The sequence below is a fragment of the Pipistrellus kuhlii genome, unplaced genomic scaffold (assembly GCF_014108245.1).
Source record: "Pipistrellus kuhlii isolate mPipKuh1 unplaced genomic scaffold, mPipKuh1.p scaffold_m20_p_3, whole genome shotgun sequence".
In the NCBI taxonomy this organism is placed as follows: domain Eukaryota; kingdom Metazoa; phylum Chordata; class Mammalia; order Chiroptera; family Vespertilionidae; genus Pipistrellus; species Pipistrellus kuhlii.
In genome coordinates this window covers 52,883,960-52,911,444 of record NW_023425529.1, presented here as the reverse complement: position 1 = coordinate 52,911,444, position 27,485 = coordinate 52,883,960, and the positions used below count along the sequence as shown (strand labels likewise).

At 45.6% G+C, this 27,485-nt stretch overlaps 1 protein-coding gene across 1 annotated transcript in view; it reads left to right on the top strand.

The window, feature by feature from the left end:
* The window catches only part of PPM1H (protein phosphatase, Mg2+/Mn2+ dependent 1H), a 226,381-nt gene that overhangs the window by 91,495 nt on the left and 107,401 nt on the right, over positions 1–27,485 (top strand). The window contains exon 3 of the mRNA XM_036458585.2: positions 20,722–21,063. Within this exon, the coding sequence (XP_036314478.1) occupies positions 20,722–21,063 (342 nt within the window). The remainder of the gene's footprint in view (positions 1–20,721; positions 21,064–27,485) is intronic.

Sequence of the window (27,485 nt, the reverse complement as noted above, 5' to 3'; positions counted from 1 at the left end):
ACTGCAGAGGAGAGACATTGAGTGGATGACCCAAATGTGACTGCTTATTTTGACAAACATGTACAGATCTTTTTGTATCAAAATGTCTACAGGATTGCAAAGGATCTAGGATTCTCTTCGTAGACTAAGATAGTGTCTCGATGCATTTACGTTTTAAGGAATAAGTACTGACGTATTTTGATAGTATTACATCAGCTCAGAGTTAGGAAACAGAGGGGCCCATGGAGACTGTCAGTTGCATTCCAAATCATGGCAGAGGCCCTGAGAGAGGGACGGCCTGGCGTTTTAAAGCCCCAGCAAGAGACTCGTGTGTCTGGAGCAGAGAGAGCTGTCAGAAAGGGCATGGGAGTGGAGTGAGGAGCCTGGCAGGACCCGAACAGCCCGTAATCAGGACTTTGGCTTCCACTCTGAATGAACAATTTATTAGCAAAGGACACTGGATACACTGCCTAATGAGGCCAGTGATTTTTCTCATCTAAGGACATCCCTTAACTCAGATATGGCGATGCTTAGGAAAGGGTAATGACATAGGGCCCCAGCAAGAAAACATCCGTAGGAGACAAGTAATGTGGGTCTTACGAATCCATCTCCTTTTTGTTTGTTTTTTTGTTAATCCTCACCTGAGGATATATATCCTCCCTCCTCCCATTGTTTTTCAGAAAAAGTGGAAGGAAGGGAAAGAGGAGAGAGAGATAAACTTCTAGGTGAGAGACACATCACTGGTTGCCTCCCCTACCGGCCCTCATCCTGGTTAGAAATACTGTTCTGGAACTCAGGAGCTGTATGAAGACCAAAGTTCTAACCACTTAACATGCCGGTCAGGGCTGAATCTATTTCTTCATTCAACAGACATGTATTGAGCACTGAGTCTGCATGCTAGGCTTGGGGATAGGTGGTACACTCAGTCCAGTTCCTATAGCTGAGCGGAGGAGGAAGAAAGAGGCCATATGCAGCAGGACTACAGAGGAGTGAGTTTTAGGAGAAAGATGAAGAGCTGAAACGGTACGGAAGCCTAAGTCAGGCTGGGCACTGGTGGTTTGGGAAACCACGGAGCAGAGGGGATAGGTTGGGTTACAGAAGGCTGCCTAGAGAAAGTGACATTTGAGAAAAGTGACTAGGAATTAACCAAGCCGATAAAAGAGAGAGGAGTTTCTGACAGGCAACACGTGTGTGCAAAGGCAGGCTGGTGTCGGAGCACATGGGGCCTGTCTCCAGTGTGCTGGAGCATGAGGAGTCGCTTGGAGCGTGATGACGCAGAAACAGCAAGCAGATTTCACATACAGGAGCCACTTAATGCCTCAATGAGCTGGAATTTTAACCAAATGACTTTATTTTTTTAAAAAAAATATATTTTATTGATTTTTTTACAGAGATGAAGGGAGAGGGATAGAAAGTCAGAAACATCGATGAGAGAGAAACATCGATCAGCTGCCTCCTGCACACCTCCTATTGGGGATGTGCCCACAACCAAGGTACATGAATTTGACTGGAATCGAACCCGGGACCCTTGAGTCCACAGGTCGATGCTCTATCCACTGAGCCAAACCGGTTTCGGCTTAACCAAATGACTTTAGACAAGAGCATCATGGACAAGACAGAAGTGCCAGTGGGAAGCTCGCTACGGAAGGTTAGGGGAGCCGGCTAGAGGCTGGGACACCTAGGAGTCTGCCTCAAGCAGGAATCTGGCTGGGAAATGATGGCAGCTTGGAATAAGGCAGCGATCAGAGCAACGGAAGGCCCAGAGGAGATGATGTGAGAGACACAGTTGAGGTGCCCAGATGACCTCCTCACGAGCAGGGAAGAGTTAGAGGTGCCAAGTTTCAGCTCCTGGATGTTGGTCCTTGAATGTGGGCTCTGGAGCAGGTACAGGGCTAAAGGTGAGGGGAGGGCGGAAATGACTTGAGTTTGGAATATTCTAACTTCCTAGGTTGGAAGTGTTTTTGTAAGATGTTAGAAATACCGCTCTAGAACTCAGAAGCAAGAGGAGGGAGGTTTAGATTTCAGGAGTTGCAAACTCAAAGACGTTTCAACAAGAGAGTGGGAGTGGAAGGGAGGTAACCATGCCCTCAGCCATAGAGACGTCAGAACAATAAGGTTGAAAAGGGGGCAAATACTCTCCGTAAGAAATGGGACCGCGGGATAAATAATGGCACCATTACCTTATTTGTAAACAGGGTTGACATATGAAGGCTGCAGAAGGAAGATGCATGGGCTTCTTCTACGCGGTGTGATTCATGTCTCCCTGCTTTCTTCATCTCCTCATCCCCAATAAACTTAATAAAGTAAAAATAAACATTTACAGAGTTCTTTCATCTAGAATGCCACCTTTTTTAGTGGTTGTTGAAGGAAACAAACTTTTCTGTAAAGTAACATTAAATTCACACTGGAAAAAAGAATTAACCAACCATAGGAGTTGTTTTGTTTTGTTTTGTTTTGTTTTGTTTTGTTTTAAATATATTTTTATTGATTTTTTTACAGAGAGTAAAGGAGAGGGATAGAGAGCCAGAAACATTGATTTAGTTGCCTCTTGCACACTCCCCACTTTTCAATGCGCCCGCAACCAAGGTACATTCCCTTGACCGAATCTAGCCCTGGACACCTGAGTCCGCAGGCTGACACTCTATCCACTGAGCCAAACCAGCCAGGGCCCCATAGGAGTTTTTTTTTTATATACGTTAGAAATCATCAGTGATAGAGGGATTCTCTAGAAGTCTGGCTTTTTGTTCAATGACATTTCTTATATTGAATGGCCATAGAAGTAACTGGATAAAATGAGATGGTATGTTTCTTACTGCAGATAATTATTAATTGGTGTAAAGATTTTAAGGCAACTGTAAGCCATCTCTTATGCCGATTCAAAGAGAAGTCTTTTAGCCAAAGAAGTCAAATTAATCTTCCTGTGTGAAAACAAAACTTAAAACACACACACACACACACACACACACACACACCAAAAAAAAAAAAAAAAAAAAAACTTGGTGGAAACAATAACATACATTATATTCTGCCTCTCCTGGCCTCCATGAGGCACTTACTGGAGGAGTGCTGTTTCTCTGTATCTGGCTGAGCTCTCAACAGCAGCTCCTGACTTTAAGAAAGAAAACAAAGTCATTTCAGGCTCCAGCTACATATAAGGAAAAGGTCGAGAACTAAAGGACCAATGTTTGGAAGACTTCATAAAACGTAAAAGGGATACAAGTAAAAGCGCTTAAGAGTGTTCTGCACTCTAGTGTTTTCTCCTGAAGGAACGCAAGGAGACATGGTTGAGTTATTGTATTCTTCTTCACAAAATACTCAGTAATGGATCCAGTTTCTTTTTAAATTTCGAGGGTAGGGACATAGTGAAATGAAGAAGTTTTGAAGCATCTGCAGTGGATGTGAAGGAGAGAAGGATGCTTTCTGTGACAGGCCGGGCTGGAACTCTCCCTGTGCCTGGGTCACGGTGGTGGTTTCTGTGTGAAGAACTGTAAGCCCAAAGCAGGCAGGTTGGAAATGGATACCAGGGCAATGGATAATGTTGCAAGTCTCTTAACATCTCCATGCCTCTGATTCTTTGTTTGGGGACATAGTGTGGGTAGCTAGGAAGGAAGAGAATCTAAAATGCAAGTATTCTGCCCTAGCCAGTTTGTCTCAGAGCATCTGCCTGTGAACTGAAGGGTCCCAGGTTCGATTCAGGCCAAGGGCACATGCCTGGGTTGTGAGCTCAATCCCTCTCTCTCCCTCTCCCCCCTCCCCCCAGTAAAGGTTGTGCAAGAGGCAGCCAATCAATGATTCTCTCTTATTGTTGATGTTTCTCTCTCCCTTCCACTCTGAAATCAATAAAAAAAAATACATATTTAAATTAAAAATAAATAAAATACTAGTATTCCCAAAAGACACCTTCATAAGACTGTCCCTTAGGAAAGATCCTGTTCACTTGCTGAGCAACACTTTATCCCTAACAGCCTCCTGCCTGCCTCCCAATGTTTGTGGGAACTAATCACCATTCCTCGGTTTTATTTCCTTTGATTTGAGAGGTTTTAAGGAATCTTCATTTATCATGATGATTGCCAGCCTCAAGTGCAAGCATAGCTTTTCTAAGAACTTTGCTTTTCAGTTCTCAAGTATCTAATTCTAGGGATGAGATAAAGAAAAGGACACCAGATGAGTTCGCTCTTGAGGGCATCTTATAAACCTAGTGTTAAAGAGTTCCTGTCCTTCCCAAACAGGAAAAAGCTAGAGGAGTTCACCACCACCAAACCAGTATTACAAATGTTAAGGGACATGAAGAAGAAGAAGGAGGAGGAGGAGGAGGAGAAGGAGAAGGAGAAGGAGAAGGAGAAGGAGAAGGAGAAGGAGAAGGAGAAGGGGAAACAGATCAACAGTGTGAATAATTAAATGGCAATGGCTACATAGCTATCATTAATTACTTTAAATGTGAATGGATTTTTAAAAAGTGCAGGTAGCAATACTTATTTCAGACAAAGTAGACTTTAAAACTAAGGCTATATCAAGAGACAGAGAAGGACATTTCATATGCCTTAACCAAGGTATGGTAGCAACCTAAGTGTCTATCTGTAGATGATTTGATTTTTAAAAGTAGTGGTACATGTATACAATGGAATATTACTTGGCCAGAAAAAATAATGAACTCTTACCATTTGCAACAACACAGATGGACCTAGAGGGTAATATTCTAAGGGAAATAAGTCAGACAAAGACTAAGACCATATGATTTCACTTATATGTGGAATCTAAAAGCCAAAATAAATAATCAAACAAACTCATAGATAGAGAACAAACTGATGGTTGTCAAATGGGAATGGGTTTGTGGGGCTGGGTGAAGAGATTCAGAAGTACAAAGTTGCAGTTACAAATGGTAATGGAATGTAAATTACTGCAGCAGGAATATAGTCAGTAATATTGAAATAACTAGAGGCCCAGTGCATGGATTTGTGCACGTGTGGGGTCCTTCGGCCTGGCCTGTTCTCTCTCATAATCTGGGACCTCTCAGGGGATGTCAGACTTCCGGTTTTGGCCCAATTCTCACAGGCCAGGCCTAGGGTCCCCACTGGTGCACAAATCCGTGCACCAGGCCTCTAGTAGGTTTATAAGATCTTTGGTTAATCTCTTCCTGCCCTACCCTCTCCCCCCTTCCCTCTGAGATTCATCAGTGTGTTCCATGTTTCCATGTCGGTGGTGTCCGCTCCTACATTGAGTGTCTGCCCCCTGGTGATCAGTGCATGTCTGCTTGGCCGGTCTCTTAGGCTTTTATATATATAGATTATGTATGGTGACAGATGGATACTACACTTACCTGAGGGGGCGGGGTTACTTTGTAAGTTATATATACAGTGGAATATCAACTGTCACAGAGAAAGGAAGGTTCTTGCCCTTACGTTAGGAGTGTGGGTGGGAGAATAGGGCATTGTGGCAACACCAGAACACTTCCCCCACATCCGACTGTTTGGAACAGATTGTTTGGGCTTAAGACTAGGCGGTAGACACATGCATTCCAAGTCTGTTTCCTTAGGAGCTCCCTCATGTTGTGTAATTTAGTCAAAACACATCAAAGTACGTGGTTTCAGTATCTATTAGTTCGGTGTCTAATTACAATAACAGGAGATGGCAGTGTCCCGTCGTGGCCAAGTTCGTCAGCAGGGGAGGGGAAAGCGATTATATTTCACAGCAGAGGCTAGGACTGCACTGTGGGAATTCTAGGCAGATAGGATCCCAGTTGGGATGGGGAGAAGTGCAAGGGAAATGAGGAGTCTCTTTCCACTCTCTGGAGTGAAGATTTGCTACTCTTTTCCTGTTTTCTGCAAGGACGTTTGTCCCCAGGACGCGAAGTGGGGGTTGCTGTGGTTCCACAGTAGCAGGACTCCGGGATACTTGGCCCTTGTGTGGCAGTCTGCTTCCTGCAATGATATCAGCTCTACGGAAACAATAGGAGCGGCCTTTTATTACTCTCTCATTGTGTTTATTACTCTAACTTTCCCTCTTAATCAAGGTCTTTGTTCTGGGCGTGTGAAAATAACATACTTATTGACTTAGATTCTTTGAAGCCAGAGTTCAGTGGTTTCTCTCAAAACTCTGAATTCCAGAGACTGAAACTCTCACCCATGGTTAAGAAGGATGACGTCACAACCAGGAATTGCCATGTTGGTGGCAGTGAGAGTAACTTTACAGTTCTCTCCTCATTGGGTGTTGGTTTACTCAGAAGATTAGGTTTGACCAAGATGTAACCAGTAGCTGAGAACACAACTAAGACATGGTTCCACAGTAGATTTCCCCTCTGGAGCAAGTGTGAAGGCAGAGGAAATAGAACTTTCTCCCTGCTTCACTTGTGACCGGATTTCCCTGGATCAGTGATCGGCAAACTCATTATCAACAGAGCCAAATAGCAACAGTACAACGATTCAAATTTATTTTGACCGTCAAATTTTTTAAACTTCTAGCGCCACTTCTTCAAAATAGACTCGTCCAGGCTGTGGTATTTTGTGGAAGAGCCACACTCAAGGGGCCAAAGAGCCACAGTTTGCCGACCACTGCCCTAGATCTTTAGAAGACCTGGCAATATTTTCTTTATTTTTCTGATGAGGAAACTGAGGCACAGGCCTGGAAAGTGTGGAGCCTAATCTCAACCCAGGTACTCCAACCTCAGAGTCTGAACTTGTAACATGCTGCCTCTTTATTCATTAGCAATTGGAAAATGTGCCGGAAAAAAATGTCTTTGGAAAAATTCAAAGTAAAGGAAGAGTAACTCCTAATGTTCAGTATCATATGATACTAAATATTTTCTCATTTCCATTGCAGTTTCTCTCCCTTTTTTAGTTAATTCTCAATCAAGAATATTTTTTCCATTGATTTTTAGAGAGTGCAAGGGAGGGAGGGAAGGAGACAAAGAGAGGAAAAGAGAAATATTGATGTGAGAGAGACACATTGATTGCCTCCCGCACGCATCTGACTTGATCCAGGGATTGAACCTGCAACCCAGGTATGTGCGCTTAGTCCATGGGCCAATGCTCTAATCACTGAGCAACCCCAGCCAGGGCTGTGATTTCTCTTTTAGGAGTTATTTAGTAGTGTACCCTGTCAACTTAGCAGCTGGACAACAGCTCTTACTGACTCGGGTGAATGAGAGAATTGAAAGGAAATTGTTCATCGTCATCCTGTCCTTATAGGTCATTTTGTCTTGCTAAATGATCGATGTTTGCATAAAATCAGGGCAAAAAGAAAAGCCATCTCATTGAATGAGAATCTGTGCCTGCCCCTCATGAGATGAGTTACCTGTGTAAGTTACTTGACCTCACTGTGGCTGCGTTTCATCATCTGTGAATCAGGAATAATAGTTTCTGTCTATTTTAGGGTTGTTAGAATTAAATTAGTTAAAAATAGGAAAACTGCTCAGAATAGTGGAGTTTGCAGCTGTATTTCATTATTATTTCACATTTATATTTTATTGTAAATTAATTTAGGGAGAAGTCGTTGAGGTATAAAGTATTAGTTTGCTCACATTCCTGAGCTAACTTATCAGTCAAGAACAATGATTTTCAACTGGTGTGTGCAAGAATTTTTAAAACATGCAATACCTCACTACTGACTCAGGGGCACTGACTTATTTTCCCTTAGATTATCAAATAAAAAAATAACAACAGCCAATACAGTAGCTATCTGGTATGAATGACTAAAAATTATACCTATTATTTTGGTCCCGTTGGCAAAAAATATGATATATTTTCTGGTGAGACACAGAATTTTAGTAATTAGTTTATGATGCCATTTGATGAGAAATGTTGAGAATTGCTGGTCTAGAATAAAGCACAATACAATGAAACCAAAACTGTTGCAAACTTTATACTTCCTATCAGAAATTAATTTAATATTTTAAGATATGGGGCTAAATTGCCACATTTAAGAAACAAGCCCCAAACTAGCTAAGCTTATCATACATCCCTCTGCTTCATAACATTGGAGGAATTGAACCAAAAGAATCTCCATTTTATATTGTCAGCTCCTAAGAAGGAAGCAGCATTCTCACTTCAGTAGGTGACATTAAGGGTTCTTCCCACTGGGGAGCAAACTATTTGAATTGTTTAGTAAAAAAGAGAGGTATGGTTAGAAATAAAGAAGCAAGCTGTGCAGTATGGGCATGATTCTGAGCAGGCAGCGGGCAGAGCTTGGGTCCTAGGAAGGACTTGATGAAGTTGCTCAGATTTTTCCTCCTGTCAGCTCTGTCATCAAGCTTATTCATCGCCCCCTGCTGGTGTTACTGTGCAGATCAGATGATTTGGAGAGCACTGTGGGTGAAATGCTGAAAGCAGTTCCTCTTCATTCTGAGTTACCCTTTGCACAGTGATACCTTGAAAACTGGCCAGAAACTTTATGGAAATCAAGCCATATGATGGTGGCTTATAGCGGGGAATCAGAAGACCAGGTCAAGTCTGTGCTTCCCCAGTGGAAAAAGGGGAACCGTGGGAAAGAAGTACATAATTCCTTTTATCTGCAGTGAGAAAGGGAGGTGAGTGCCTCCCATGCTCAGACTCTGCCTTTGGGGAAATCAGCCATGGGATTTCACTCGGAGTGGATTCTGCACTTGTGATGGTGCTTTCTCGCTGCTGCTAGATAGGGCCCCTCCTCAGGTGATCTTACCACCTGGCAGGTTGTGGTAAAGAAGGAAAGAAGAATGTCAAAGGAGCTGAGTACTTGTGTCTTCAGGGCAGGCGGCCAGGAGGGCACCACGCTTTCTCATCAGACAACTATGTCTGAAGCAGCCATCTCCGAACCATCACTTGAAGACAGTGTTTTTGAATAGGTACCCCCAATGTATTTTTTTCATTTGTTGATATGTAATTATACTGCTGTATATCCATATAGTACACAATTACATATTTATATGCATATTTAAAAACAATGGGGATAAAAAGGCGATATTTTAAAATAATAACAGCTAACAGTTACATGGTGTTTATCATAGGCTAGGCGTTGGCCTAAGTGTTTTTCACACAGTGACTCATTTGCTGTCTTGCTAAAAGCCAGGACTTGGTGTTCCCATTAGCGAATATCTCAAAGTATCATTAGCAATGGCGAGTCTGACCCCCTATTTCAACTGTGTCCTTGATTACGTTAGATCCTTTTGGCTGGAATGATGATGATTCTGGAAGGATTATTACTGTTAGATAGGACTAGACTGGCTTGCCTTGGCCTGAGTTCAGTGCTGGTGGCGACGTGTTTATTTGCTCCTATTTTCTATCAGCAGTTTCTTTGCAGAAGTTTTTTTAAAAACCTCTTTTCCAATTTGTGAGGGGTAATTTAGTTGAAAACCTAGTAATATCATGGACAAGACCACTTAGTTGGGGGAGCAGGTAACCAGTTAAAGGTCATAATATAGCAAAGCTGAGGGGTATGAGAGAGCATCCATGTTCATGGAGAAAATTGACAAGCCTACCACTTGAGGGCGCCAGAGTCCGTCTGAATGGCAAATACTAGCAAAGCTCAAAATTTCTTCAGCTCTGGATGAAAACACATGAGAGAATTTCTAATTTTCCTCCTACGTGCTGACTGGCTGTTTTGAACTCCCCTCAGCCTTACATACGTTAAGCCAGTGCTCATCTGGGCGGGAGGGTCTGGGAGAGGGGTTGTAAATTGTTAGCCATCTGTGCAGTAAGAGAATGCTAGCTATCTGTGCAATGCGTAAGAGAATGCAAAATCCCCACCTCTGTACACTGGCACAGACGTGTCAGACCGCATTCCTGGCTTTCGTGTTTCCTGCTTTATGTCTCAACTCTTCTCCCGGACTCCATGGGAAACATCTAAGTTTTGTCTAGAATCTCCCTTTCTTTGTCAGCTCGCCAGGTGAGGGGCCACCCCATTGCCTCCCAGATGGCTTATGACCCTGTCTTCCCAGTGGGATCCCCAGAGTTGATGTGTCTCCTGCTTCAAATAGGGCTGACGTTTAGGCTACTGATTTTTTTTTAAAGTATATTTTTATAGATTTCAGAGAGGAAAGGAGAAAGATAGGAACATCACTGATGGGCTGCCTCCTACATATACCCCCTACTAGGGAACGAGCTTGCAAGCTCGGCATGTGTCCTGGTCGGGAATCCAACCTTGACCTCCTGGTTCATAGGTTGATGCTCAACCACTGAGCCACACTGGCTGGGCTAGGCTACCCAGTTTTTACATGCTTGATTAGCTGTAATTTCACCTGAGCCAACATGGGTACATGCTGCTCGTAGCAGGGCTTATTTCTGCTCCCAATTCAGTGGGAAAATTTCTGTTTGGAGCAGTCTTCTATTTACTGAAATACTCCAGAAGCTCTTCCCCAGTTACAACTCATTCATTCAAGTCCTGGCATTCTAGGTAATCATGGGAATAGGATAAAAGGCAATGGCAACATTATTAAAAAGCGGTTTCTAGAACGTGAGAGAATGTGACATCGAGCCTTCTGTAGAGAAATCCTAACAGAGAAACTGTGAACTTCCGATTCTCAATTTGTCACCTTCCGGAATTTCTCTTTATTTGGCTGCAGGTGTATTTCTGGAAGGAGGTGGGAATGCGTGTATGTGTTGTAAGTTACAAATAAGACTATATTGCTGATAAGTGAAATAATTCGCCATGTGACAGGGGGAACCGCTTCACAGTCATTCTTTTGTGAGGCGTAAGTGACGACTGTCACATTTAATTATGTGGTAAGCCAGGAAAGGGCTCAATCATGCTTTTCTCAAAGTAGAGTGCGCCTTTCATTCGTGCTGTCTGAAGCAGAAACAAGGTAAATAGTTGTTAAAATAATATTAGTAATTTTAAAATTTGTTAAGAGTCTGTGACTGAATTTAAAGGATTGATTTTGCGGGTGTAGAACTTTGTATCCTGGACCATGGACCCGGGGACATTTTAGATTCTACCAGAGGTTAATCCGGGGCCACTGTGGAGAAGTTTCAGCAGTTAGTTCGTGGCCCAGGACATGTACACAGTTACTAGCAAGCAACCAAGTACATTAGCACAGAGGTGCTAAAGGCTACAGAGTCACAGAAACCAGGGAGATTAATTCCACCGAGTTGTGTGTATTGGGAAATTGGAAAGATCCTTTAATTTGGAATCTAACGGACTGGGTTCTAATCTTGATGTCACCACATACCTGTGCTCTTGTTAAACCCACGGTCGGCAAACTGCGGCTCGTGAGCCACGTGCAGCTCTTTGGCCCCTTGAGTGTGGCTCTTCCACAAAATACCACGGCCTGGGCGAGTCTATTTTAAAGAAGTGGCGTTAGAAGGAATTTAAGTTTAAAAATTTTGGCTCTCAAAAGAAATTTCAGTCGTTACACTGTTGATATTTGGCTCTGTTGACTAATGAGTTTGCCGACCACTGTGTTAAACCATTGGTAAAATGGGATAATGACACCCATTTGATGGTGGTGTGGTGAGGATTAGACGCAGTAGGTACTCAGTAGATGTGCTTTGAACTTAGATTTTTCCGTCGGAAAGAATTTAAGGAGAATAGAAGTGACAGATGCTACACAGTGAGGGGAAGGTGAGGGCCCGTTGGACAGAGGTGAAAGTGAGGAGCTAACGTGCACATCTTGGCATCCCAGGGTCAGGGCGTCCTTAAGCCCCTTGCCTGCTCATGCTCCCCCACCCAGACCATTTGATAGCGAGTTTAAGGAGTTACTATTGCTTCTAGTTTTTTTTTGTTTGTTTGTTTCTCTTCTATGCTGGGTATAGTGCTATACATTTTATTTATCGTTTAAAAAATTATTATACAGTATGTTTCTTTTGGTGCATAGTTTATGAATTTTAACATAAACATAGATTCATGTAACCGCTACCAGGATACAACAGTTCTAGCATTACAATTGCTCCCTAGTGTTATCCCATTACAGTCACACCTCTACCTCCGCAACCCATGGTTGTCTGCACATTTAATACACATCTTCCACTCCTGTGGCACCATGCATGTCTCCTTCCTAACACACTGTACTTACCTGTTCACGTTCTAAAGCTTGGGAACCATGATGTTCCTCTCCCTGCTACAACCCCAGTGCGCAGCCTGAGTCAGGCACATAGAAGAGGGGACTCCGAGACAGGTCTTAAATGAGTGAATCCTTACAGTCTACTAGGTGTACCGGTTAATAATGTGGATTTTATAATTGAAGAAAACATGATAGTTTCAAGAGAAACTTCAAAAGTGCTTTATTCAAAGTAATGTCCATCGCTAGCTATATATTTCCCCCATCTTTCAGGTCATTTGTGGATACCGTCCCAATAGAACTTTTCTTGTTTTGAGGCAAACCATTCAGAGACCCAGTTTTCCACTTCTTTGTACGTTTTGAAGTGCTGCTCAGAAAGTGCGTGTGCCATTGTTCAGAACAAGTGGTAATCTGAAGGAGCAAGGTCTGGTGAATACAGCGGGTGGGTTAATATTTCCCAGGCAAGATCTTTTAACTGGTTTTGAAGTGTGTGGTGGTGCATCATCATGAATCAAAATTACTTTGCTGTGTCTTCTGGCACATTCTAGTCATTTCACCATCAAAGTGTGGTTCAAATTGATTTTTTGTTGTCAGTAGCAATCAGTATTAATGGTTTCGCCTGGTTTTAGATGCTCATAATACACCACCCCTTCCTGATCTCACCAAATGCAGAGCATTGTCTTCTTTCCAAAGCAATTTGGCCTTACAGTCGATGTTGATGGTTGACCTGGATCAACCTATGATTTTGTACATTTGGGGTTCTCAAAATAAATGCACTTTCATCGCCAGTCACAATTTGATGCAAAAAAGACTTTTCTTTCATGCTGTTGAAGCAACATTTTACTGATGAATTTTCGGTTTTCCATTTGTCTTTCGTTCAGTTGATGTGGCACCCATTTCCCTTCCTTTAAAATTTTTCCCAATGCTTGTAAATGACCAGAAATTGTTTGCAAGCAACGTTTAATCTTCCTGCAAGTTGTTTTTTAGTTTGACACGCATCTTCATCCAATAATGCCTGTAAATGTTGGTCTTCAAACCTTTAATGGGTTGACCTGGACATTCTTTGTCTTTCACATCAAAATCATCACTTTTAATGCATTTAAACCAGTGTTCACAAGTATCTTGAGATGGAGCATATTCACCATAAGCTTCCCGAAGTATATGATAACTTTCAGCAGCACTGTTCTTCAAAATAAAGTAATGAATTAAAACTTCCCGCCAATGCTTTTTTTGGGGCACGAAATTTGACATTTTTAAGCATAAAAATATCTATGATGTTAACCCCTTCAGCAAATTTGACATAGGATCTTTTGAAGCTTGTTGTCAATACAACAAAATAGCATACATATCAAATCGAATATATATCAACATACGTGTGACTCCATCTATTGAAAAAAATCTGCCTTATTAACCGGTACACCTGGTATATCCTAGTTCTGTCTTGTTCTTTAAACAAGGAAGCAGTCTCGAGCAGGTAAGGAACTTGCCTAAGATCACGACGTAGTGAATTCCAGAGCCCAGGTGTCTTGCTGTGCAGCCTGCTCTTTTCTGTGCTGACGCATCAGGACAGATGGGGTCGGTGTGTGTGGAGTCACTTGAAGGTGCATATGTACGTTACCCAGCTTTTAAAATAACCCTGGTGTGTCTGTATGTTGACACCACATATACTCCTCTTTTTACCTGCATTACCTATTAGTTCCCCATTTTCCAGAATATTCTTTCTATCTTTGCCCAAGCAGGTGACAGATCACGTACAATATGACGAATTCTGCAGTTGGGTGGCTTCAGGGTGTGGTGAGACTTTGGAGATGATATTTAAGCCAAATACAAAGCTGACAGGGGAGGGAGGGAGGATTGAGCAGAGAGGGTGAGGTTGGCAGTGGTTGTGGTGAGCTGCAGGGGTGGGTGGAATTTGGAGTCAGGGAGAGGAAGAGGCTGGCTCAGAGGTTGCACACTGGGGCTCGTAGACTGGAGCCAGCTTCTGAGCAGGTTGTTAGACTGGTCATAGAAACATGATCAGATTTTGTGTTTGAGGAAAAATTACCCAGGTTCCAATTCAGGTTGCAGAGAGGAGAAGTGGTGGATGTGAGTGCCAGTGTGCATTAGGGCGAGCTGTTCGCCAGGGTCCGGAGGAGGGTGGGGTAGGGTATTTAGCTTCACACGGTTGATGGTGTGGGGCAGGGACTGACCCCGGCCGCATCACTCAGGTGGTGACCTCGAGCAGGTGCATTCTGTCCCTCGTTTTCTCCTCTATAGGACGGGGAGAGTGACCATTTCTACCGAGTGGTTATTCATAGGTTTGGAGTAAGGCTTATTGAGCTAACGTGTGTGAAGCATCTAGAATATGGTCTACGCTGTAAGGCTTGGTGAGTGATGGGGGGTGCCTGGACCCGTCCCCGGGTGTCTCGTGAGTCTGCGGTCTCTTACACTTTAACGGTTGGCCTGGAGTCACAGCATGTGGTGAGAGCACACTTCCCTACAATAGTGTATCACTTACTTTAAGTTCCTTACCCTAAGAGGACACTCAACATTTTGAAATCTCTTCATATAGATAGATAGATAGATAGATAAATAAATAGGTATAGGTATAAGTATAGGTATAGGTATAGATATATATTTTTATTATTTTTTTTTTACAGAGAGGAAGAGAGAGAGATAGTTAGAAACATCGATGAGAGAGAATCATGCATGGATCAGCTGCCTCCTGCACACTTCCTACTGGGGATGTGCCCGCAACCAAGGTACATGCCTTGACTGGAATCGAACCTGGGACCTTTCAGTCCGCAGACCAACGCTCTATCCACTGAGCCAAACCAGTTTCGGCTTGAAATCTCTTAATGGGCTTGGTTTTATCAAGTTCAAGGGCTTTTAAGATTTTTTTTTTTAGACAGTTGTATCTTTTTGTCCAAAATCTTTCTCAAAACCCTGGTGTTTTTTCTCTTTTTTCAAAATATGTTTTTATTGATTTTTAGAGAGGGGGGGGGGGAGAAAGAGGGATAGAGAGATAGAAACATCGATGAGAGAGGATCATCAACGATCAGCTGCCACCTGCATGCTCCCTACTGGAGATCAAGCTCACAACCATCATATGCCCTGCCTCAGAATCAAACCGACGACCTTTTGGTTTCTGGGTCACTGCTCAACTGCTGAGCCATACCAGCCGGGCAAGACCCTGATAAAACTGCCCGGCTCTGGTTGGAATTGTCAGAGGAACGCATCACTGAAGCACCCACCTCACTCCCCCTTTCCTAACAACACTCGTCCGGCCAGTTCAGGGGAATATAAGTGACTTTCGGAGGTCACACAGTGAGCCCAGGGCAGACTTGGGGCTAGGAAGTGAGTCCCCTGACTGCTTAGCATAGGGGTGTCGAACTCAGTCAGAGAAGGGGCCAAAATCTAAAATCCAGCCTAAATCGCGGGCCGAATGGTTTACTGAACAGTTATAAACTGTCATTGTGATGGAAACGCAGCGGAGTGCAGTGATGACAGCGCGGTGCAGGCTACATTGCAAGGCCTGGCGGGATGGATTTGGCCCAAGGGCCTTGTGTTTGACACATGTGGCTTAGCAGCCTCCCTTCCATGAGACAAAGGATTCTCAATTTTTGGCTGCTCGTTAACAATCCCCAGGTGTGTGTGTAGGGGGAGGGGGGCCTTCAAAGAGGATCACAGTGGGCCCCCACCTATAGAGTTACTGCACTGGTCTGGGCTTGGGCCCCACATCAGCCAGTGTTAGGTTACGCAGTACGAGACAAACTTCTCTGTGGAAAAATTACCTTAAGTTTTAGCTGTGCAGATTATTAATTGCATTTTAAAAATGGGCTGCACCAGAGTGTACTAGGATAGCACTGCTGTGGAGGAGTTCTCACAGGGACAGTGTTGACCCCCTGGACCCCCTCAGAAGTCCCTCAACCAGGTGTCCTGTTGTCTGCGCGGAAAGCCCCCAGACGTGCTGTCACCTGGTTGCTGTGGTTACTGCAAAGCGCTCGGCCCTGTTGAAGGAAATGCTTGGAATGCTTGTCAGGAGAATTCCAGAGCTGCTTTTGCAAAGTGCAGTCGCGTTCCATAGCAGTGTAGCCTGTTTTTGCATGGGGTTTGGTCTGCTTTAAATCAAGGCTTCAGGAACATGATGACGGTGGAGTAACTGCACCTGGACCCGGAGACAGCTGCCTCTCCGTCCCACGCCCACTGCGGCCTCCTCAGACACGGCACACAGGGTCGCTGGGTTTTCCCTGAAACCGGGCTTCGGAGGACTGTGTGCGGGTTAACTCTGAGTCTGGGGAATTAGATGCTTTGAGCAAGATTTCCCTTCCTTTTGCCACTTTTCCCGGGTCATGAAGATGTAACGTGGCAGCACGTACTTTACTAATGCGGCAAATGACCAGAGCCAGAGGTGGCTGTACTAGCTGCTGCCACCATTGCAGGTAGCGGTGAGCATCAACAGTCCGTCAAGACATGTGGAATGACAGGACATGTGGAATGACCATGCCTTATTTCTGTGGGCAACCGAGTCATAGGGACTGCCTTGCAGGCATAATAGGAGGAAATGCCAAGTTTCAGAAGTTCTTCAAAACAGAGATTCACGGACTCTGAATTTCATCCAAGGAAGCCCGGAGTTCTGTTCTATCCTTCCTGTTGGATTACTTCTCATTCTTGCTGTGCTTGTGCCTTACTCATGTTGCATGCTTCCCTCCACCCCTCATGCCACAGCTCCCAGGATGCTATGTAATCATGCGCGTCCGCTCTTCTCCACGCCCCAGCTCTCACTACAGGACCTAACGAGGCCTGTCGACATGTCCTGAAGCCCTCGTGGCAGGACCTCGAGGCGGGCTGTCCAGGGCAGTGTGGCCTCCCGCGCCAGGCATCCCCTGCCAGGCTCCTGCCTCCTGCCCCGCCACAGAGCTGAAGCTTTTTGCCCTTTTTGCAGGCAGGTTACTCCACCTTCAGGTGTTACTTCTATGACCCAGGCAGGAAGAAAGGGGGAAGGGTAAAAGGCAAAACCCCGTACCCGTTGAGTTGTCCTTTTTAACCAGAAAACAGTAGCTTTTCCGGAAGTTGTACCCAGGAGACTACTTCCCTTGGCAGTTCCCTGGAGTGCACAGGGTCACGTGACCACACAGCTGCAAGGGAGTCTGGGGAAGTATTTTAGTGGCTACATGCTGCCCCGAACAGAATCAGTGATGTGACAGAAGGGGGAGTGGATTCCAGGGAAGCATCTGCCAGAGTGGGCCACAGCTCCTAAGCCCCCCAGGTCTTGCCTCTCCTGGGCCCCCATGTCATACAAAGTCCACTTATCTGGGCTTCAAGGCCCGACTTCTTCCTCCACACCCGCAGCCCTCACTGATCTATGCTTCTTAAATGCAGGACTTTCAGAGTTAGTAGAAGCGGCAGAATTTCTAGATCAGTGGTCGGCAAACACATTAGTCAACAGAGCCAAATATCAACAGTACAACGATTAAAATTTCTTTTGAGAGCAAAATTTTTTAAACTTCTTCTAACACCACTCCTTCAAAATAGACTCGCCCAGGCCGTGGTATTTTGCGGAAGAGCCACACTCAGGGGGCCAAAGAGCCGCAGTTTGCCGACCACAGTTCTAGGGTAACCCCTCCCTTTGCTGAAGAACTCAAAAACCCACAAAATGACTCACCCATGATCCTACTGTAATGTAATGACAGCAGCCACACACACAGAGTGTATGCTGTGTTGCTTAATTGGTCACTTAACATAATTTACCATTTAACCCTCCCAGATACCTCTTACCCCCTCCCACACCCCACCCCCATCCCCGCCCATAAGACAGCTATCACCTGCATTTACTCACAGGAAAACAGCACAGAGATGGTAAACCACAGGGACGGCTAGCCTTAGAGGGAGCTGCTGGGCTAGTGCCTGCTCTGCCTCCCACAGAGGGAGTTGGTGTCAGGGATGCCCTTAGAGCCGTTTTCCTAATCCTGACGTCATTGCTCTTTCCGCTTAATGTTTCCCTGAGTGACAGGACTGATTCCTCTGCTTTATGTTACTTTAGTTGTTCCTATGTGTTTCTCACTGCCTGGATTAGGTTAACTGTCTTTTTAGGAGCGCATCCCTACTTTCACTCTCCTCTCCTGGCATCATTTGAGTGATCTTTTAAAAACATAATGACTCGGTGGATAGAAAGTCAGCCTGCGGACTGAAAGGTCCCAGGTTCGATTCTGGTCAAGGGCATGTACCTTGGTTGTAGGCATATCCCCAGTAGGGGATGTGCAAGAGGCAGCTGATCGATGATTCTCTCTCATCGATGTTTCTAACTCTCTATCCCTCTCTCTTCCTTTCTGTAAAAAATCAATAAAATATATTTTTTAAAAATACTTTAAAAAAAAATTAAAAAAAAAAAAGCATAAATCAGCTTTGCCATTCCCATCTCAACAATGACTGTTGTTACTTTTAGGCTAAAGGCAAAACCTTCATGTGTCCTGGCAGGACTGAGGGGTCTAGCTGCTCCCTCCCTCTCAAGTCTGACCTCAACCCCTCCTTTCCTGCCTCGCTGCCTTGTTCAGCCACGTGGCCATAGTTCAGTCTCTGCTTCCTCTCTCTCTCTCTCTCTCTCTCTCTCTCTCTCTCTCTCTCTCTCTCTCTCTCTCTCTCTCTCTCTCTCTCTCTCTCTCTCTCTCTTTTATGTCTAATTGATTTTTTACAGAGAGGAAGGGAGAGGGATAGAAAGTCAGAAACATGGATGAGAGAGAAACATCGATCAGCTGCCTCCTGTACAACCCCTACTGGGGATGTGCCCCACAACCAATGTACTTGCCCTTGTCTGGAATCGAACCTGGGACCCTTCCGTCTGCAGGCTGACGCTCTATCCACTGAGCCAAACCGATTAGGGCTCCGTTTGCTCTTTAGGCACCTCTACCACAGGGCCTGTGCACCGCTCATGCTGCTGCCTGGCATCCTCTCCCCTCCTTTCTTCATCTTGTTTCCTTCCAAGCAGCCCTCAGCCTGGTCCTCAAGTCACAGGAAGCTGCCTCGCCAGGCCCTCTGCAGGCTGGCCTCACAGCACCGAGGACCCCTCCTGTGACCCTCCCCAGAATTACAGTCTCATGTTTACCTGTGTGATTATTTGATCGGTGACTCTCTTTCCTGCTGGATTAGTATTAGACCATGTCTGATATGTCTTTTATCCAGTCCTTTATCCCCACTGCTTCCTTTTTTGTGCTTGTCACACAGAGAATGCTCAGTAAATACTTGTGACTAAAAAACAAACAAAACCCCACTAGTTTATCTCTTAGCACCTAGCACAGAATCAAGTTGAGAAGTTTTAAAGGCTACAGATAGAGTGATGGCATAGGTCCCCATAAGGTAGACCGACAATGGTAGGAGAGATGCTGTTTAAGGGGACAGACTTGCAATGAGCTATAATAGATAATATAGTGAATATAGAAGCGATATTGTATTGTAATAATTACACTTGCAAGAGCTGATACTTAATTATTCTTACCACCCACAAAAGAATTACATGGCATGCTAACTATTGCTATAATATAATGGTAATCATAGTACAGTATATAAATGCATTAAGTCAACATATTGTACACCTTACATTTATACACTAGTAGTGTATGTCAATATATTGAGTATATTTCAATTAAAAAAATATGATGGCCCAAAGTTTTATTTAATGGCTTCAGCTAAAAAAGAACCTAGTATTTACTGTTGCAGAATAATAAGCCCAGCAGTCAGAAGTGGATGTCATATGCACCATACCTGTGTTATCTTAGTATTTAATAGATCTTAATTGAGCTCCTCCCATCCCTTCTCCCCCACCCCCACCACCACCCCCAGCTAAGATCTTAGGCATGTGTGATTCAAACATGCTTTTTTAAAACCGTTCCTTTTGAAATTGTCTAGAAATCACCTGACAGGTACTCAATCCATGGAAGGTGTGGGGCTGCGGGCTGCTCAGGACTGTACGAGCAGCATTGGGGCCAGAAAAGGGAACACGCTGAGTGACCGCTGGAAGGCTGGGGAGGAAGGAGGCAGGGCAGAAGTGAACTGTGAAGCCTGGATTGGACTGGGCCTCTAAGGGAAGACTGTGTTCCAAAAATCCAGGATGTAGACCAAAGAGGAGGGGGCAGTTCTCAGAATATAAAGGCCTACAGAGGGGAAATGAGTCCCTGTATTTCCCCTTGAAGAACCTGCCCAAAAGGACCGATTGGAGGTTCAAGCTGGGCTTCTAAACACGCATCTGTCTGTGTGGGATTTCCCCCCAAACATGTGCACATCACCTTAAGCGAAGGTAAACAGATGTGCCGCTTTTGGCGGGACAGTCCCGATTTCTAACAATTTGTCCCGCGTCCCGCGGCGTTTTAAAAGAAAGTCTCGATTTTTGGAAGATTGGTTTTGGTTCTTTCCAAAAATCTGGACTTTTTTAAAACGCAGTGGGACGCGGGAAAAATTGTTAGGAATCGGGACTGTCCCGCCAAAAGCGGGACGATCTGTCACCTTACCTTAAGACAGTCTCGGCTCCAGGGACCAAATGGGCTTGTGATCAGTTGGGGCCCCTCCCGCCTGCTGGAGAGGCAGGGAGCTTCCTCCCCAGGGTGGGGGAGCCAGCAGTGACCAACCCGGGGGTCCTTCCCTGGGCATCTCTGCCACACTTTGCCCCCAGGGGTGCAGACTCCAGCCCTCTAGGAAGATGCACTGAGCCGGTGGGCCCGGCCATGGGGTGTGGGTGCGGGTGTGGGTGTCCGGGGCGGGACAGGGGCCTCGCTGTGCTCACGCTCCCTGTCCTGTCCCTCCCGCAGGAGTCGGAGGGCATGTGCTGCCACTACTGGTCGCTGTTCGACGGGCACGCGGGCTCGGGCGCGGCGGTGGTGGCGTCCCGCCTGCTGCAGCAGCACGTGGCGGAGCAGCTGCGGGAGCTGGTGGAGATCCTGCGCAACGTGGCCGTGCTGCCGCCCGCCTGCCTGGGCGACGAGCCCGACGGCGCGCCCGCGGGCCGCACGCTCACCCGCGCCGCCTCGCTCCGCGGGGGCGTGGGCGCGCCCGGCTCCCCCGGCACCCCGCCCACGCGCTTCTTCACCGAGAAGAAGATCCCCCACGAGTGCCTGGTCATCGGGGCCCTGGAGAGCGCCTTCAAGGAGATGGTAGGTGTGGCCCCAGGGGCCGGGGCGATGGTGGGGGCCGGGAGGTCACTGGTGCCAAACTCTGGCGGCTGCTTCTTATTTTTTCTTATTATATTTTTATTAGAGGACCTGGTGCATGAGATGCGTGCACGGGGATGTGTGTCCCTCAGCCCAGCCTGCACCCTCTCCAACTGGGACACCTCGAGGGATGTTCAACTGCCCATGTAGGTCCGATCTTGGTGCGATCGGGCCTAAGTGGGCAGTCGGACATCCCTCTCACAATCCAGGACTGCTGGATTCCAACCACTTACCTGCCTGCCAGGCTGATCACCTCCTACCCACTCCCCTGCCAGCTTGATTTATGCCTAACTGCCCTCCTCTGCTGGCCTGGTCACGCCTCACTGCCTTCCCCTGCAGACCTGGTCCCTCCCAACTGCCCTCCCCTGCTGGCCATCTTGTGTCCACATGGGGGCAGCCATTTTTGACCACGTAGGGGTGGCCATCTTGTGTGTTGGAGTGATGGTCAACCTGCATATTACTCTTCTATTAGATAGGATGGATTTCAGAGAGGAAGGGATAGGGAGTGAGAGTAGAAACATCAGTGATGAGAAAGAACCATCCATCTGCTGCCTCCTGCACACCCCCTACCGGGGATGGAGCCCGCAGCCCAAGCAGGTGCCCCGACCAGGAATTCAAGCATGCCCTACTGGTTCCTAGGTCAAGGCCAAGTCACATGAACTGGGCTTAAACTTTTGCTTCTTAAAGATTACCGGGGAGGGCATTGTCCACTTGTTGCTGGTTCCACAGGGCCATCCATCTCCCTCTTATAACAGGGTTTCCATTCTCAGCAGAAGTTGGCAGCAAGATAGAGTTCCTGCACCACGTGCTGGCCAACATGAAAGAGAAGATGAAAGCGAGTGACGGTGCATGAGGCAATAGGCTTATTAAATAAATGTATGCATTATTGCTTCTCTCGGGCAGGCCCGTGTTGGTGCCAGCTGGTGCACTTCCACTTAATTGAAATGAGCGTGGCCGCCATCTGTTACATACATGTGCCCGGGGCCCAGGTGTTTGGGGAAACAGAGCTTTTCGTCAAGTGCCCGGAGTGACCCCCTTTCCACAAAGGTGGTCTGAGAACAGCTATGTTACGTGATGCGTGGCAGTGTGGTTCTCACCGCTGCACAAAAGCACGGGCCAAGGTCCAAGAAGCATTTGCTCTGCTTGGGAACACGGGTTTGTTTGTACGTTTACGTTTTTGTGTGTCGGATCATCGGAGTCAGACTCCTTCCCCGTCAGTCTCGCTCCTAGAACACCTCAGGGAGAGAGCGCAGCTGCTCCCAGGCATATAGAAGCCCCCCCTCCCCTCCCCGCTCCTCTGGGCACCCCCTTTCCTCTCTGAGATCTCTTTCTATGGAGGCAGTGATTAGGGTTTCAGAGATTTCCTCTCCTGAGCTAGCAGCATCCTGCATGCAGACAGCGTTAAGGGATACGTAGGGATAGGCTAAGGACAGGAATAAGGTGAGTGTGCCGGCATGTCCTGAAAGCTTAGGGATTAAAAATGATGACAAACTGATCAGTGAAGCGAGAGCAGCTAGAGACGCCTCCCCCATCCCCACTTCCTACCCCCAGAACTGCAGGTACACACCCTGCACATTCCAGGATCTCCTGACATTTGGGGCGTGTGCGCACGGCAGCAGAAAAGCAAACAGTATTACACAGCGTCATGCGATTTGTTTATAAGTGGTTCATATATTTGCACCCCAACCTTACGCCCTTTCCTCACTCTAACTCATCCCTCCTTCGGTCCCAGCATCTCTCTCCGGTCACAGATAGCAGTTACCCTCCGAGGAGCCAGTGGTTTAAAGTGCACCCTGTCTCCGGAGTGCCCGGGGGTCTTCCTTTCCACCAGGAAAACACTGGGTGGGAGGCTGGGAAAGGCTCCTCAGGGGGACAGGAGTCACGGCAGTAAAATCCGCTCCTAGCGGGGCTCGGTGTCCTGCAAGCTCCCTCTCTGGCTATGGTGGAACGCGGATGTGAATGAGTGAGTGTTCTAGACCCAGAGTCCCGAGTGCTGACGTGTCATTGAGGTAGAAATTGGACTGTGGGCTCATAGCCCTCATGGGAGAAAAGTGAAAAACAAAAGAAACTTGGGGTTTTTCATCATTGCTAGCACCATGATCGCTTCTGCTTTTCCTGGGAGCTGCTGTGTTCCCAGTTTTACCCACCAGACGCCAGTGTCACCTCGAGTCGGATCTCCGCAGGGTCTCCGGCCCCTTCTGGCCGGTGTTGGCTCCGGTTCCTCGCAGCAGCTCTGCTTGAAACGAAAGTCCCCTTCGGAAAAATGCTACTCAGCGAGGAGCCTCGTTCTTGTCATTTATTTTTATTTTTCTCCTCTGGCTTTTAACTAGTCCGTCATGACCTGACATTTTTTCTTGAAAACTTAACTGTGACATTTTCCTGTGCAATGCGATCAATCCAGTAAATTCAGGGGTGGGCAATGTAGGCTGACAGCTATGAATATGCAAAACAGAATTTATTCCTGTATCATTATGAATGACTGCGTTTTTTTCCACATGAACAGCTGTAAACCTACTTTTGCCCACCCCTGTGTTTGTTGGAGAGCGAACTGGTATACAGTCCGGGAAGAGCACTGAATCGGGCAGAGCCAGGTATTAAACAAGTAATATAAATGGGAAGGACCTTGAGAGGAGAAGTGTTGGTGACATAGGAGCTGATAAAGAAGCAAGCTCAGGGTTTTCTGGAGAAAAGTGTGTGTGGGGGGTGGTGGGGGGTGCAGGGAGAACTGAGCAGACAAAACCTGGGAGGCTGAAGTGTTCTGGGCAGAGGAAACCATTTGCATGAAGAACATCAGAGAGAGGACCCCGACGGGCTCCAGGCAACAAGCCGACGTCCCCCACGGTCAGAAGGTAGATTTCAAAGGTAGGAGTGACATAACGTGAACTGGAGAGACAGTCGAACCCACCCAGGTAGGACCCGGTGTGCCATGTTATGAATTTTTGGCTCTAAAACTCTCCCTTATTCTCCAATCCATCCACCTCCCGGCTTCCTCTTTACACTTGAATTTTCCCCAGATTGTTCTTTTTGGCCCCCGAACTGCCAGAGACCCTCCCGGACTGTGCCGCCTGTATGGCCTTCTCAAGTGAGATGCTCATTATTTGGTTTTCATGGCGCTTGGTGGGGTGGCCCAACTTCTGGCCCTCAGTCATCGTTAATCCTGTCCCCTTTTACTCTCAAGGTGTTCCTGTTTGGATGATGCTTATGTTTATATTAATTAAAGAGACATGCTCTTGTTTTTCCTTTGCTTCATCAAGGACTTCAGAAAAAAATGTCTCCATTGTTGTGGAACCAGTGTGTGACTTAGCCATTACATTGCTTGGGAAATCACACAGTGTATTCGGTTTAATGGCCCGGAAGGCCATTGCCAACGCTTTCCTGTCCCTCTCAGTACTGGGTCTTTGAGAGTCATTGTTTCAAGGTAAACTTTGGTCTTTTGAAATGTTATCGCCTTGGCCTGATCTTGGACTCCTTCGCAGGCCTTCCAAGGCCTTTGGAGAAGGGCAGGTTTGTGATTTCCCAGCCACTCCTGCATTCTTTCCTCACAATAGCCAGCCCGCTCCAGCTTTCCTCTTTCTGGGTGTTCTTTAGGTCTTGCAGGAAAACGCAGTATTAAATAAGATCCAGTCATTTCAGCTTTTCCTCTTACTTTTAATAACTAAAACTTTCCCAAGCTCAGCACCTAAAGCCTCAAATTTGCCTCACTGATGACATTTCTGTAGTCTCTCTCTCTCTCTCTCTCTCTCTCTCTCTCTCTCTCTCTCTCTCTCACACACACACACACACACACACACACACCTTTCTCAGACACTAGTATAGATTGAGCTAATATTTTATAATTTCATTTTTCTAGACACCATAAGGGTCTATAAGTAAAATAATAGATTTTATATTTAGGAGCATTTGTAGTTGCACATTATATGAATATAGAGATAAATATACAATGTCTCACTTATGTTGATGTTCTAAGGGTGGTGCATGTTAACATCTGTCTGAGAGGCTCCATCGGTTTAAAAGATTCAGAAGCACCAAGCCAACATAAATAGTACCTATTTCTACAAAGACGTAAGTATTGGTCGAAAATAGAGACTAACAGAAGTGGGGGGAAATTCTTTGAACAGTTGCATCAAATATCGGAGGCTTCTTTGAGGCCACTGCTCTCCTCCTCTGCCCCCAGATTGCCTGGCAGTGTGTGTGGCTTGGGGCGGAAGTGACTGACCACTGACCGCCAATGCTTACCGTGCGGGCTGGCAGGAGCAGGTGTGTCTGAGGCTCCTTACTGTGTCTCACCTAGGATCTCCCCTCCCAGGGAGAAGGATGCATAGCCAGTCCGTCCTGTGACCACCCTGGCTCCCTAAGGGACCGGGATTTCAGGACTTTTTGGCTTACGTCAGTTCTGCTTCCCAACAATGAGCTGTAACAGTGCCAGCTTCAGCAGCTGGGTTTTGTCCCCTGTTGTGTATAGGTTGTGATTTGGCCCAGGATGATAGATGTGAATAAAACAAATGACGATAGTAGCCTTCCTGCTTCCCCACCTATAAAAACAGGGGTGAATAGTCAGCACTTCAATTCTCGAAGGAAGTCGCTTTTGTTGGTGGTATAATTGTAATTCCCCAAATGGCAAGCTGAGGTTTCCAAGTTCTTGTCCTACAAAGTCTGAAGAATAAAAATTCGTGGATTGAAAGATTTTATGCAAAAGCGTGGAAAAGTATGGCAAGTGTAAACAGACTCCCACGTGGGGAGGGGGTCCCCAAAGGAGAACCAGTGAAGTGTCTTTGTCTAAGGGTCTGTAAATGCTGGCAGCTTCTTTGTTTATGCATGCTACTTTCTAATGGGACCTTCCTCATTTTATGTCCCCCGTACATTTTCCTAAATGGCCCATAGGCAGGAGACTCTTAAAAATCTGTCTTATTTCCTTTTCAGGACAGGTATAGATTCCTCATCATAGTGAAGAATGTTCTGGAATATGGTTTTTATGAGGGAGAAAAATGGAAGTGTTTTAACTTGTAAGGCTATCTGTTAGTGAGTAAATGAACGGAAATACCACTCAGCTCGGCTTTGCTGGTAAAAACCATATGGTAACACAATGGTGACAAAGGAGATGAATGTAAAGCTTTTTAGTTTAGAAGTTCTTGTGTTTTAAAAATTAGCATATTCCCGGTTAAGCTGTGGACCTGCATTTAAGCTTGAGTTTTGTTTTGTCTTTGTTTCTGGTAGATCAGCAAGTTCCTGCAAGAAGGAATGGACATGTGATTCCAGAAAAGCCAGCAGGTGGCAGTATTGGGCAGTAGTACTGGTTTTTTTCCCCCTTCCTCATTGCCTGGCAGACAGATTGGCTCGTTCTCAGAATAAACCAAAATCAGACCCAAATACTAAAACCATGCAGAATCTTATTATTTGTGATGGATGCCGTTAGCAATGTGTTCAGAGTGATGTTTTAACCGAGCTAGGGGGAGCTTGCCAAGTCCTATTGAAACTACCCAACCCTCGCTGCCTCGTGCTGTCTGATGCTTTCCTTTTGCAACCTGAGATTGGTAGGAAACAAAGAACGATTGGGGTTGCATCAGATCTGGGACTTTCAAACCAAATTACAACCATCCCCAGCAATGTATTTTCTGTCTTGCAGCTCTTTCCTACCCAATTGGTCTCAGGTGGCACACATCTCTTTTCCCCCATCATTGTTCCATCTTGCAATAAAAAGAAGCAAAATAAAAACCCCAGGTCTTAAAAATGGGATTCATTCTTTTGATCTAGAGATAAACCTCGGTTAACTGTAGTATTTATGCAGACATGATGCAGGCTAAATCAGTCCTGCTCTATAGAACCAAGCCTGGAGGGGTCTGTAGGGCTCTTGTGGAGCAGATAAGTCAATCATCTCATTAATTTAATCTCACGAGTCATTTAAATTTATCCTTTTAGACCACACTTGAAAAGGAATGATGATATGTGCATGTTTTTTTTACTAGTTTTTCTAGACTTATGTCTTGAGGTTTGCTGATTTCCTCATTTTAGCTAAAACAGGTTAGCCAAATAGTTTTGGCTAAAATGGGGAAGTATTAAAATTGGTCCTTGTTTAGCACGAAGCAATTTTCCCCAAGATTGCATTAATGTACAAACAACTCCAAACCTGAGGGTTTTTAATAATGAATAGTAGTTATGCACATTTTTTGTTCGTTTTACCTAGAGTGTGAGAAATTAAAGCAAATTGGAAAAATTGAGTTTGAAGAAAATAGGTAGTTGATTTAATGGTAAATATTTGTTGACTTCATTTATCAGGTTAGATCCGGTAGTAAAAGAATCATCCAGATGGTCCTTTAATGTTCCTTTCAATACTAAGATTTCATGAAACATCTTCTAAAGAGGAGTAG